Here is a 12,403-nt window from a genome sequence, read left to right as displayed (position 1 = left end):
CCCGCTTCCCCTCCCCCTCGGCCGCCCGCCCCCGGCTCGGGCTGCCCCGGGCGGAGCCAGCGGGGGGAACGGGCGGGGCCGGGGGCGGCGGGACCCCCGGGAGCGGCCCCGGGGTCCCCAACCGGGATCCTAAACTGGGAACGGCCCCGGGATCCTAAACCGGGATCAGCCCCGGGGTCCCAAACCGGGAGCGGCCCCGGGGTCCCACAGTGGAACCCTGCACTGGGATCCTGCCCCAGAAGCCGGGATCCCGAACTGGGAACCGCCCTGGGATCGTGCCCCGGGATCCGGGGCTGGGATTGTGCCCCAGGAACCGCAGCGGGACCCCAAACCGGGACCCCAAACCGGGAACTGGCCCCGAGATCCTGAGCTGAGATCCCGAACCGGGAATCGCTCCGGGATTTATCCCGGGAATTGCCCCAGGAATTGCCCCGGGATCCCGAACCGGGAATCGCCCCGGGATCCAGCCCCGGGACCCGGGCTGGGGTCCCACCCCAGGGAATCCCACCGGGATCCATCCCCGGGGGTCCCGCCCGGGATCATCCCCGGATCCATCCCTGGGCCCTCCCGGGACCCCCCGGCCCGAAAAAAGGGGGGGAAAGGGAAAAAGGGAAAAAAGGGGGGGAAAGGGGAAAAAAAGTGGGGGAAAAAAAAGGATTCCCGAATTCCCCCAGCAATCCCAGCCCGCGAATCCTGCCGGGAATTTGGGGGAAAACGGGAACTGGGAATGGGAACTGGGAATGGGAAAAATGGGAACTGGGAATGGGGACTGGGAACTGGGAATGGGAAAAATGGGAAGTGGGAATGGACTGGGACTGGGAACTGGGAATGGGAATGGGAACTGGGAATGGGAAAAATGGGAACTGGGAATGGGAACTGGGAACTGGGAATGGGAACTGGGAATGGGACTAGGCGCTATGCCCAGGAGGGGGCGGGCCCACGGCGGGGGGGCGGGGTTTGGGGCGGACCCAAGTGGGATCTTGGCCGGGGGGGGTTCGGGGGTCCCGGACGGGCCCAGGAGCGGGGCTGGGGGGGGTGGGCGGGGGTCGTGTCCCCCCCTCCCTTCAGCCCGTGGTTGGTGCCGCCCCCGCTCATTGTCCCCAATGTCGCCGTCCCGCAGCTCTCGACGGAGCCCCCGGCCCCGCCCGCGGCCCCCGAGCCCCGCAAGGGTGAGTGAGGGGCTGGGGACAGCGGGGACACCCTGAGGACACCCTGGGAACAGTGCCAGGGGCTGGGGACAGCAGGGACCATGGTGGGGAGATGGTGGACAGGGCCACCACAGGGTTGGGGACATCTGAGTGACCCTGGGGACATCAGCCCTGGCTGTCTGTCCTTGGGGGCGTGCCGGGACCCCCCGTGCCCCGCTGTCCCCATCCCCACGTGCCCCCTGTCCCCAGAGGAGCCCCCGGTGCTGCGGAGCTGCCGTGTCCCCGTGCGCCCAGGAGCGGGGCTGGGGGGGGTGGGCGGGGGTCGTGTCCCCCCCTCCCTTCAGCCCGTGGTTGGTGCCGCCCCCGCTCATTGTCCCCAATGTCGCCGTCCCGCAGCTCTCGACGGAGCCCCCGGCCCCGCCCGCGGCCCCCGAGCCCCGCAAGGGTGAGTGAGGGGCTGGGGACAGCGGGGACACCCTGGGGGCAGTGCTGGGGACAGTGCCAGGGGCTGGGGACACCCTGGGGACAGTGCTGGGGACACCCTGGGGACAGTGCCAGGGGCTGGGGACACCCTGGGCACAGCAGGGACCATGGTGGGGACACAGTGGACAGGGCCACCACAGGGCCCAGAGCTACGCGCGCGTGCGCACCCGGGCCGAGGTGCGGGGCGGCGGCCGCAAGCCCTGGCGGCAGAAGGGCTCCGGGCGCGCCCGGCACGGCTCCACGCGGTCACCGCTCTGGAGGGGCGGTGAGTGACACCGGGACAGGGACGGGGACACGGGGGGACGGGCTGGGGACAGGGACATGGGGCTCGGAACAGCCTGGGGACGGGATGGGGATGAGGATGGGGACAGGACACAGGGCTAGGGATAGCCTGGGGACAGGGACATGGGGCTGGGGACACAGACACATGGGTTTGGGGATGGGGACGGGCTAGGGACAGGGACACGGGGATGGGGACAGCCTGGGAATATCCTACCGCTCTGGAGGGGCGGTGAGTGACACCGGGACAGGGACGGGGACACGGGGGGACGGGCTGGGGACAGCCTGGGGACAGTGACATGGGGATGGGGACAGCCTGGGGATAGGAACACAGGGGTGGGGACAGGGACACACGGGGCTGGGAACAACCTGGGGACAGGCTGGGGATGGGGATGGGGACAGGGACACGGGGCTGGAGACAAGGACATGGGGCTGGGGACAGCCTGGGGATGCGATGGGGACGTGCTGGGGACAGGGCTAGGGACTGCCCTGGGGACATCAGGAACTGCCCTGGGGACATCAGAGTTTGGTGCCCCTGCTTTGGGGTCTCTGGGAGACCCTGCAGACACCCGGGCCCATCTTGGGGACATCCTGGGGACACCAGGCCTGGCTGCCCCTGCTTTGGGATCTCTGGAGACACGCTGGGGACACCCTGGGCCACCCTGGGGACACCAGGCCTGGCTGCCCCCCTCGGTCCAGGCCGGGGGGGTTGTCCCCTGCCCGGGGATGTCACCATGTCCCCTCCTGGCAGGTGGCATCGCCCACGGCCCGCGGGGCCCCACCAGCTACTTCTACATGGTGCCCATGCGGGTGCGGGTGCTGGGGCTGAAGGTGGCCCTGAGCGTGAAGCTGATGCAGGTACGGGGGTGGCCCGGGGGGCTGGGGACAGCCGGGGCTGGGGACAGGGTGGCAGTGTCCCCGGTGTCACACAGGACGAGCTGCACGTGGTGGACAGCCTGGAGATGCCCAGCAGCGACCCCCGGTACCTGCTGGAGCTGGCCCGGGCCCGGCGCTGGGGACACTCGGTGCTGCTGGTGGACACGTGAGAGGGGACACTGGGGACACTGGGAACGGGGCTGGGGACACTGGGACAGGGCTGGGGACACTGGGAATGGGGCTGGGGACACGGGACAGGGCTGGGGACAGGGCTGGGGACACTGGGAATGGGGCTGGGGACACTGGGAATGGGGCTGGGGACACTGGGACAGAGCTGGGGACACTGGGTGCTGCTGGGGACAGTGGGGACACTGGGAATGGGATGTCCATGAAGCCGGGGACACCCTGGGGACATCACAGACAGATCACCACAAGCCTGGGGACGCCAGGCCTGGGTGGCTACCCTGGGGACACTTTGGGGACACCTTGGGGACACCCCCCCCTTTCCCCCCAGCAATGAATTCCCGGAGAACATCAGCGCCGCCGTCGAGGGGCTCAAATCCATCACCCTCATCCCCGCCCTGGGTGAGCCCCTCCCCTCGCTTTGCCCCCCCCCCAGGCGCTCTGGGCGCCCCGCTGATGTCCCCAAACTGTCCCCAAACCGTCCCCAGGGCTGAACGTGCACAGCCTGCTGAAGCACCAGACGCTGGTGCTGACCCTGGACGCCGTCGCCTTCCTGGAGCAGCGGCTGCTGTGGCACGACACGCGCTACTCGCCCCTGGTGCCCTTCTCCCTGCCCCACCGGGACGCCCCCGGGGCCGCCTGACACCCCCCCGGTGGCGTTTGTGCCCCCTCGGGTGGCATTTGTCCCCCCCATGGGGCAGGATCCCATCAGGAAGGGATTTGGGGACAGCGCGGCGCAGTGAGGTTTTGTCCCCTCTCTGTGTCCTGAAAGGATTTCCTGGAGCCCCCCCAGGTGGAATTTGCCCCCCCTCAGGTGGGATTTGCCCCCCTCGGGTGGGATTTGCCCCCCCCAGGTGGGATTTGCCCCCCCCCAGGCTGGATCCAGCCCCTCTGGTCGGGATCTGCCCCCGCTCCCGTCGGGTGTCCTGAAAGGATTTCCTGGAGCCCCCCCAGGTGGAATTTGCCCCCCCTCAGGTGGGATTTGCCCCCCTCGGGTGGGATTTGCACCCCCCCAGGCTGGATCCAGCCCCTCTGGTCGGGATCTGCCCCCGCTCCCGTCGGGAATTCTGCTGTGGCCATTAAAGGGATTTTTTCCATGGATGTTGTTTTTATTTTGGGGGGGGGTTGGGGGTTCCTGCCTCCTTTTGGGGCTCCCCCCCGTATCCCAGTCCCTCTGGGGATCCCCCCCAAATTCCAGCTCCTCCATCCCAGCCCCCTCCCCAGAATCCCGACCCCTTTTCCAGCCCCTCCTCGCAGCTTTTCCCACGGATTCTGTGGGAATTTCGGGGTCATGCTGGCAGAGGAGTCTTTGTGTGTGTGTGTGTGTGTGTGTGTGTGTGCCGCGCCCGAAATGTCCCCAAATGTCCCCATCCCGGGCCCCCTCCCATCCCACGCTCGGGAATGTGGGAGCCGGAAAAGGAGGAAATTCAGGAAATTCAAATTCTGACCTCAGCGGTTCCCTCGGAAATTTGGGGCAGGGGGGTCCTGGCACGGGTTTTTGGGGGAATATCCCGGGAGAAAATCGGGAAATTGGGAATTCTGAGGGAGTCGGGGTCCCAACTGGGGGGAGAACTGGGACACAACTGGGAGGAGCTGGGACCTTCCCGGGTGTCCCCCAAGGAACCGCTGGAATCCCGCACCTCCCTCCTCCTCCTCCTTCTCCTCCTGGGTTATTTGGGGGGGGTCTCCCGGCTGTGCCCATCGCGATCCCGGTGATTTTGGGGGCTTTTCCCGTTTTTTCCCGGTTTTTCCCAGTTCTCCAGGTGAGGGGCTAATTCTGGGAATCGCTCCCGGCTCAGGGAGAACCTCGGGGCAGGTCCTGAGTCGCTTCCTGGCACGCCCGGGAGGCGACAGGAGGGGACAGGGCCGGGGAGAGGCCACCAGTGGGGCTGGGGGCACAGGGGGACACCGAGAGGGCACCCCGGGGGACACGCCGGGACAGGGGGACACCCCGGGACAGGGGGACACCCCAAGGGACACCCCGGGGGTCGCAGCGGGGATCAGCAAGAGGCCGGAGGGGACAGGGGAGGTGACAATGGCACCAGGGCACGCTGGCACCGGCCCACGTCCTGCGGGGGAAGGTGGGGGTGGCACGTCCTGTTGACTCGGAGCTGGCAGCGCCTTCGTGTCCCCTTTGTCCCCACCCGTCCTACCCCTGACCCGCGCGCTCCTGGTGTCCCTGTCCCTGTCGTGCCCCCCCCCGGTGGTGTCCCTGCCATCCCTGTCCCCCGTGTCCCTGGCAACCTGGCCCTGTCCCCAGTGTCCCTGTGCCACCCGTGGCCTCCAAACGCCGGCCAAGGCCGAGGGAGGCTCCCGGCATTTCCGAAATTCCAGGGACAAGGACAATCCACGGGGATGGCCGCGGGGAGGGGACTGTCACCTGCACCCGCGGCTGTCACAAGTGTCACCGGCCTGGAGGTGACAGCAGGGAGGGTGGCAGGGCTGGGTGCCACCACCGGGGCACTGGCGACATCCGGGGGACATCAGGGATGGTGTCCTGGGCTGGCACCGTGCTGGGGACATCCCGGGCACATCAGGGATGTTCCCACGGTTCCAGGGGTGACAAAAATCCCCCGACGTCAAAAAGCGACAGAATAGAGGAAGTCGCAGCCCTCGTGACAGCGGCGCCCAATTGGTGGCCCCGGAGCCACCCCCGGGGGGTGACAGGCGGGTGAGCCTCCCCCCGGTTTGGGGACACAGGATGGGGCCCCGAGGGTGACAAGGAGGGGACGAGGGGGGCGTGGCAGAGGGGCAGGAGGGAAAGGGCGACAGGGAAATTGTCCCATCCCGGGCACGGGACAGGAAACTGCCCCCGGAGCCCCCCCGGGCCCCCCGAGCAGGTCCCGCACGAAGTCTCCGCAGCCCCGGGTCTTTGTGGGGGCGGGACGGGCCGGGGACGGGCCGGGGATAAAAGCGCGAGCGGGACGGGCCGGGGCCGGACAGACGGAGAGAGAAACCGAGGGACGGACAGAGGGACGGGGCGTGCGGGGCGCGCCCAGAGCCGGCCCCGAGACCCCGACCCGGACGGACCCGGAACAGCCCCAAGGGACCCATCCGGGGAACCCGAACCGAAACCTTCCCGGCGAACCCGAACCGAATCTTCCAGGAGGGCCCGAACTGAACCTTCCCGGTGCTCCCCGAGAACCCGAACCGAATCTTCCCGGAGAGCCGAAACCGAACCCTTCCGGTGCTCCCGAACCGAACCTTCCCGGAGCTCCCGGGGAGCCCGAACCGAATCTTCCCGGAGAGCCGGAACCGACCCATCCGGAGAACCCGAACCGAAACCTTTCCGGTGCTCCCGAACCGAACCTTCCCGGAGCTCCCGGGGAACCGAATTTTCCCAGAGAGCCGGAACCGACCCATCCTGAGAACCTGAACCGAAACCTTCCCGGTGCTCCCGGAGAACCAGAACCGAATCTTCCCGGAGAACCTGAACCGAAACCTTCCCGGAGAACCGAACCGAATCTTCCCGGAGCACCCGCACCGACCCCTCCCGGGGTCCGGGCCCGCACGGGCTCCATCCCGGGGACCCTGACCCCACCGACCCCGCCCGGCCCGCCCCCGCTGCTCCCGGCGCATCCCGGCGCCGCCGCGGGACCGGGAGCCGCTGTCCCCGCCGGGATGGTGGCCCCCGCGCTGCTGGCGCTGGCCCTGGGCACCCTGGCTGTCGTGGCAGGTGAGGGGACACGGGGACACCGCGGGTGGCACCGCGCGACCCCCGGGGCGGGAGCGCGCGCGGCCGCCGCGTGTCGCCGCTTGTCGCCGTCGGCGGAGGTGGCGCCGCGGGATGGAGCGGGGAATTTTGTCGATCCTTGCGAAATCCATGCAAAAGCAGCGGGACTTTCTCCCTCCCTCCCTTCCTGAGCCCGTTCCGGGAAAGGGAGGGAGGGTTCCGCTCAAGGGGGCCGGGAAATCCCCCCGGCCCCGGGGGGGGCTCGGCCCGGGGGGCTTGCGAGGGCCCGCGGGGGCTTCCTCCGCACCTTTTGGGGTTTTTTTTCTCTGCTTCCCCTGCGCTTTGGGGGCGGCGAAGCCCCCCCCCCGGCGCCCGGGGGGGGCTCGGCCCGGGGGGCTTGCGAGGGCCCGCGGGGGCTTCCTCCGCACCTCTGGGGGCTTCCCCCGCACCTCTGGGGGCTTCCTCTGCACCTCTGGGGGCTTCCTCCGGACTTTTGGGGGCTTTCTCAGCACTTTTGGGGGCTTCCTCCACACTTTTGGGGGCTTCCTCCGCACTTTTGGGTTTTTTTTCTCTGCTTCCCCTGCGCTTTGGAGCCTCCCAGCCCCCCCGGGGGGTTTCCTCTGCCTGCTGGGGGAGCTTCACTCGAGTTTTGGGGGCTTCCCCAGCATCTCCGTGACCGCGGCCGGGGATGTTTTGCCGGGAAAACACCGAAATTCAGGGATGAGGATGAGCCTGGGAGGTTTTTCCTGCCAAACTTCTCCAGGAATTGGGAATTCCTGGCCGGGGAAGCTCCCTGAGGTGCACAAAGGACCCCCAACCCCCCCAGGACACCCCAAATTTCTGGATTCCTTCTCCAAGAGGAGCTCAGGGGTGGCTGGATCCGATTTTTGGATAAAGGGTGGGAAATTGATGTATTGATAAGAAAATGAGTCATTTGTTAAGGCAAACCTTTAGACAAAAGGGTTTAGAGAGAATTATTTGCTACGTGGGATAGAAGGTAAAATTATTATGGGATGGGATAGAATTTTATAGAGATTTTACATTGATTTGAACCTAATTTTATAGGGATTTTATCGGGATTTCACTGGGATTTCATAAGGATTTTGTAGTTCAGGCCACTTTCACCCCAGCACCCCTGAACCACCCCACCCCATCCAGGGCTGTTCTCCTGCTGTTTCCCCCCATTTCCCCACTGTTTTCCCACTTTTCCTGTTGATTTTCCTACTGATTCCCCCCATTATTTTCCCGCTATTTACCCCCATTTCCCCTATTATTTTCCCACTGATTCCCCCCATTTCCCCCATTATTTTCCCACTTTTCCTGTTGATTTTCCCACTGATTCCCCCCATTATTTTCCTGCTATTTTCCCCATTTTTCTCTATTTCCCCCCATTTCCCCGTTATTTTCCCATTTTTCCCATTTTTCTCTATTCCCACTGATTCCCCCCATTTCCCCCATTATTTTCCCACTTTTCCTGTTGATTTTCCCAATGATTCCCCCCATTTCCCCCATTATTTTCCCACTTTTCCTGTTGATTTTCCCACTGATTCCCCCCATTATTTTCCTGCTATTTTCCCCATTTTTCTCTATTTCCCCCCATTTCCCCGTTATTTTCCCATTTTTCCCATTTTTCTCTATTTTCCCCCATTCCCCCCGTTATTTTCCCCATTTCCTGTTGATTTTCCCACTGATTCCCCCATTATTTTCCCGCTATTTTCCCCATTTTTCTCTATTTCCCCCCCATTTCCCCCGTTATTTTCCCCATTTTCCCACCCGGTCTCACCCAGTGTCCCCTCCCCGTGCCAGCCCCCCAGGAGGGTCCCCGCCTGTCCCTGTCACCCCCGGAGCCGAAGCCACACCAGCGCTTCAACGTCACCTGCACCTTGGGGCGCGCCATCCCCGACGCCAACGTCACCATCACCGCCAACGGCCGCGGCTGGCCGGTGACCCTCAGCCAGGACGGCCGCCAGGCCACCGCCACGGCCAGTGTCACCCACGAGGGCAGCGTCCAGCTGGGCTGCACCGTCCGCGTGGGCAGCGAGGAGCTCCAGGCCACGGCCACCGCCCAGGCCTTCTGTGAGTGACCGCGCCGCGGCCGCGCCGGTGCCACCGCGGCGCCGCCGCGGCGCCACCAAACCCCGCTGTCGCCCGCAGATGTCCCCGTGCCGCTGCTGGACGTCGCCAACGCCACCGTGGCTGGCACGGAGCTGAGGGGGAGCTGCTCCTTGCCGGCCGGGGCCGTGCGGGACATCCGGCTGCGGGTGCTGGCCCGGGGCCGGGCCGTCCCGGGGGCCGAGGGGCAGCCCCCGGTGACCTTCGGGCTGCCGGTGTCGGAGGAGGACACGCAGCGGGGGGTGGAGGTGACCTGCGTGGCCGAGATGGAGCCCTACACCTCCAGGAACAAATCCCAGCGGGTCCGAGTGCTGGGTGAGAGCACAAATCCTGCGTTCCTGGCGGGAATTCCGGCCCCTGTGCCGCCTTTTCCTTGTCCCTGGCCCAGCTTTTCCTCATTATTCGTCCTTTTCCTGGTCCTTATCCCTCCTTTTCCTTATCCCTCCTTTTCCTGGTCCCCATCCCAGCCTTTCCTTGTCCCCATCGCTCCTTTTCCTGGTCCTTATGCCACCTTTTCCTGGCCCCATCCCATCTTTTCCTTTTCCTTATCCCTCCTTTTCCTGGTCCCCATCCCAGCCTTTCCTTGTCCCCATCGCTCCTTTTCCTGGTACTTATGCCACCTGCTGCTGGACGTCGCCAACGCCACCGTGGCTGGCACGGAGCTGAGGGGGAGCTGCTCCTTGCCGGCCGGGGCCGTGCGGGACATCCGGCTGCGGGTGCTGGCCCGGGGCCGGGCCGTCCCGGGGGCCGAGGGGCAGCCCCCGGTGACCTTCGGGCTGCCGGTGTCGGAGGAGGACACGCAGCGGGAGCTGGAGGTGACCTGCGTGGCCGAGATGGAGCCCTACACCTCCAGGAACAAATCCCAGCGGGTCCGAGTGCTGGGTGAGAGCACAAATCCCGCGTTCCTGGCGGGAATTCCGGCCCCTGTGCCGCCTTTTCCTTGTCCCTGGCCCAGCTTTTCCTCATCCTTTTCCTGGTCCTTATCCCTCCTTTTCCTTATCCCTCCTTTTCCTGGTCCTTATGCCACCTTTTCCTGGTCCTTATTCCACCTTTTTCTGGTCCTTATCCCTTTTCCTTATCCCTCCTTTTCCTGGTCCTTATGCCACCTTTTCCTGGTCCCCATCCCATATTTTCCCGCTCCTTATCCCGGCTTTTCCCACTCCTTATCCCACCTTTTCCTTTTCTCTATCCTTCCTTTTCCTTGTCCCCATCCTTCCTTTTTCTGGTCCTCATCCCTCCATTTTCTTATCCCCATCCCATATTTTCCCACTCCCCATCCCACCTTTTCCCGCTCCTTATCCCACTTATCCCGGCGTTTCCTGCAGCCAAACCGCGGCTGGGCCCCTTGCGCTGCCCCGCGCAGCAGAACTGGACGGAGGGGCAGGAGGGGACGCTGCGCTGCGGGGCCGAGGGCGCACCTGAGCCGCAGGTGAGCTGCTCCAGGGACGGGAATTCCCTGGTGCCGGGAGCCGCGCTCCGCGCCGCCCGCGGCCACGCCGGGACCTACCTGTGCCGGGCCACCAACGCGCTGGGGACGGCCGAGCGCAACGTCACCGTCTGGGTGCACTGTGCGTGAGGGTCCGGGACCGGGGGCGCGGGGGTCCTGGGCTCCTGGGGGTCTTGGGGGTCTTTGGGGTTCTGGGGGTCTTTGGGCTCCTGGGGGTCTTTGGGCTCCTGGGGGTCTTTGGGCTCCTGGGGGTCTTTGGGCTCCTGGGGGTCTTTGGGCTCCTGGGGGTCTTTGGGCTCCTGGGGGTCTTTGGGCTCCTGGGGGTCTTTGGGCTCCTGGGGGTCTTTGGGCTCCTGGGGGTCTTTGGGCTCCTGGGGGTCTTTGGGCTCCTGGGGGTCTTTGGGCTCCTGGGGGTCTTTGGGCTCCTGGGGGTCTTTGGGCTCCTGGGGGTCTTTGGGCTCCTGGGGGTCTTTGGGCTCCTGGGGGTCTTTGGGCTCCTGGGGGTCTTTGGGCTCCTGGGGGTCTTTGGGCTCCTGGGGGTCTTTGGGCTCCTGGGGGTCTTTGGGCTCCTGGGGGTCTTTGGGCTCCTGGGGGTCTTTGGGCTCCTGGGGGTCTTTGGGCTCCTGGGGGTCTTTGGGCTCCTGGGGGTCTTTGGGCTCCTGGGGGTCTTTGGGCTCCTGGGGGTCTTTGGGCTCCTGGGGGTCTTTGGGCTCCTGGGGGTCTTTGGGCTCCTGGGGGTCTTTGGGCTCCTGGGGGTCTTTGGGCTCCTGGGGGTCTTTGGGCTCCTGGGGGTCTTTGGGCTCCTGGGGGTCTTTGGGCTCCTGGGGGTCTTTGGGCTCCTGGGGGTCTTTGGGCTCCTGGGGGTCTTTGGGCTCCTGGGGGTCTTTGGGCTCCTGGGGGTCTTTGGGCTCCTGGGGGTCTTTGGGCTCCTGGGGGTCTTTGGGCTCCTGGGGGTCTTTGGGCTCCTGGGGGTCTTTGGGCTCCTGGGGGTCTTTGGGCTCCTGGGGGTCTTTGGGGTTCTGGGGGTCTTGGGGATATTTCGGTTCTTGGGGTTCTTTGGGATGTTTGAGCTTCTGGGGGTCTTTGGGGTATTTGGGGTTCTGGGGGTCCTTGGGGTTTCTGGGCTCCTGGTGGTCCCAGAGGTTCTTTGGGGTATTGGAGGTCCTGGGTGGTCTTTGGGGTTCTGGGTGCCTTGGAGGTCTCAGGTCCTGGAGATCTTGGAGGCCTTTGGTGTTTTGGGGCTCCGGGTGGTCTCGGGGCGCAGCCGCCCCCTCCCCGCTGACCCCGCTGCCGTTTCCCCCAGACGAGGACGCGTTCCCGCTGCTCCCGGTGCTCTCGGGGGTGCTGCTGGCGGCATTCGCCCTCCTGGGCCTGGCGTTCTTCATCCACCGCTACAGGAGCAAGATCGGCGAGTACCGGCTCTGGAGGCGGCAGCCGCCGCCGGACGCGCGGCCCCGCCGGGCCCCGGGCAGCTCCCCGGCGGCCGCTCCCAACGGATCCGCGGCCCCGTAGGCGGGCGGGGGTCCTGGAGGGGCCGGGACCCCCTGCCCGTCCCCGCCCCGCGGCCACCGAGGGGACAGCGACAGCGGGGACCGGCCGGAGCCACGCGGTGGAAGCAGCTCCCAGACTGGGACGGACTGGGGCGGACTGGGACGGACTGGGACGGACTGGGACGGTGAGATCCACCCGGCCCCCGGCGTGGATCTCCGCGGTTCGCTCCGGATTGGATCCCGCGAGTGTTTTTGGGGTGGATTTGGTGACTTTGGAGCTCCGGGCGGAGCAGCCGGGCGGAATCCCGGGGACTCGGGGAGGACGAGGAGCCGGAGGGGAGGGGACACAGAGGCGACAGCCACCAATAAACGCTGCCGTGACATCCTCGGGGACAGCGCTCCGCGGCTCGGGGGGTTCCTGGCGAGCAGCGCTGGGGGTGCCGGGGCTGCGCCCGCGTTGTCCCCCCGGGCTGGGGACAGCGCCGGTGTCGCCGGCCGCGCCAGCCCCGCTCCCGGCGCTCGCGTCTGTCGCTGTCGCTTCGCCCACGCGCGGCCCCGGAGCCGCCCCCGCGGGGAGGGCGCCGGGGGCGTTCGGGGAGGGGTTTTGGGGTTTTTCTGGGGGGGTTCGTGAAGCGCCGAGCACCGGGCGGGGGTGGGGGGGACTGGGGGGGGTCGGCGTGGGCGGGGGGAGGGGCAGCCCCCCCGGAGGGGC

General features: G+C 66.5%; 3 protein-coding genes across 4 annotated transcripts; 2 read left to right on the top strand and 1 right to left on the bottom strand.

Moving 5' to 3' along the window:
• Positions 1-1,527: 1,527 nt before the first annotated feature.
• On the top strand, positions 1,528-3,839 carry MRPL4 (mitochondrial ribosomal protein L4). The gene is made up of 6 exons (XM_039712410.1): positions 1,528-1,593; positions 1,761-1,896; positions 2,662-2,768; positions 2,843-2,952; positions 3,301-3,371; positions 3,458-3,839. Exons 1-6 carry the CDS (start codon positions 1,528-1,530, stop codon positions 3,610-3,612), a joined length of 645 nt encoding a protein of 214 aa, XP_039568344.1. The 3' UTR covers positions 3,613-3,839.
• A 1,084-nt stretch (positions 3,840-4,923) lies between these two features.
• LOC120503681 lies at positions 4,924-6,584 on the bottom strand. Of its 2 annotated transcripts, none has more exons than XM_039712402.1 (2): positions 6,329-6,584; positions 4,924-6,229 (listed from the first exon to the last, which is right to left on the bottom strand). In XM_039712402.1, exons 1-2 carry the CDS (start codon positions 6,546-6,548, stop codon positions 5,346-5,348), a joined length of 1,104 nt encoding a protein of 367 aa, XP_039568336.1. In that variant the 5' UTR covers positions 6,549-6,584; the 3' UTR covers positions 4,924-5,345. The 2 variants fall into 2 exon arrangements, with proteins under 2 accessions (XP_039568336.1, XP_039568335.1); XM_039712401.1 differs by having other exon boundaries at positions 4,924-6,254; positions 6,354-6,584.
• Positions 5,870-12,082, top strand: LOC120503680 (intercellular adhesion molecule 5-like). The gene is made up of 5 exons (XM_039712400.1): positions 5,870-6,645; positions 8,449-8,718; positions 8,797-9,069; positions 10,080-10,322; positions 11,505-12,082. The coding sequence occupies exons 1-5, from the start codon at positions 6,591-6,593 to the stop codon at positions 11,711-11,713; spliced, it is 1,050 nt and encodes a 349-aa protein (XP_039568334.1). The 5' UTR covers positions 5,870-6,590; the 3' UTR covers positions 11,714-12,082.
• The last annotated feature ends 321 nt before the right edge of the window (positions 12,083-12,403 follow it).

Source organism: Passer montanus, unplaced genomic scaffold (assembly GCF_014805655.1).
Source record: "Passer montanus isolate IOZ18808 unplaced genomic scaffold, ASM1480565v1 scaffold267, whole genome shotgun sequence".
NCBI classification, from domain to species: Eukaryota; Metazoa; Chordata; class Aves; order Passeriformes; family Passeridae; genus Passer; species Passer montanus.
This window is presented reverse-complemented; position numbering and strand designations above follow the sequence as displayed.

What these genes read in the sequence shown, in the direction of transcription:
- LOC120503680 (XM_039712400.1), top strand. Translation starts at nt 6,591, where the DNA reads ATGGTGGCCCCCGCGCTGCTGGCGCTGGCCCTGGGCACCCTGGCTGTC. An exon ending in CACCCTGGCTGTCGTGGCAG is followed by an intron (nt 6,646 to 8,448) that starts GTGAGGGGACAC and finishes TCCCCGTGCCAG; the next exon opens with CCCCCCAGGAGGGTCCCCGC. An exon ending in GGCCACCGCCCAGGCCTTCT is followed by an intron (nt 8,719 to 8,796) that starts GTGAGTGACCGC and finishes TGTCGCCCGCAG; the next exon opens with ATGTCCCCGTGCCGCTGCTG.
- LOC120503681 (XM_039712402.1), bottom strand. Translation starts at nt 6,548, where the DNA reads ATGCGCCGGGAGCAGCGGGGGCGGGCCGGGCGGGGTCGGTGGGGTCAG. An exon ending in GGTTCAGGTTCTCAGGATGG is followed by an intron (nt 6,230 to 6,328) that starts GTCGGTTCCGGC and finishes TTCTCCGGATGG; the next exon opens with GTCGGTTCCGGCTCTCCGGG.
- MRPL4 (XM_039712410.1), top strand. Translation starts at nt 1,528, where the DNA reads ATGTCGCCGTCCCGCAGCTCTCGACGGAGCCCCCGGCCCCGCCCGCGG. An exon ending in GTCACCGCTCTGGAGGGGCG is followed by an intron (nt 1,897 to 2,661) that starts GTGAGTGACACC and finishes CCCTCCTGGCAG; the next exon opens with GTGGCATCGCCCACGGCCCG. An exon ending in TCGGTGCTGCTGGTGGACAC is followed by an intron (nt 2,953 to 3,300) that starts GTGAGAGGGGAC and finishes CTTTCCCCCCAG; the next exon opens with CAATGAATTCCCGGAGAACA.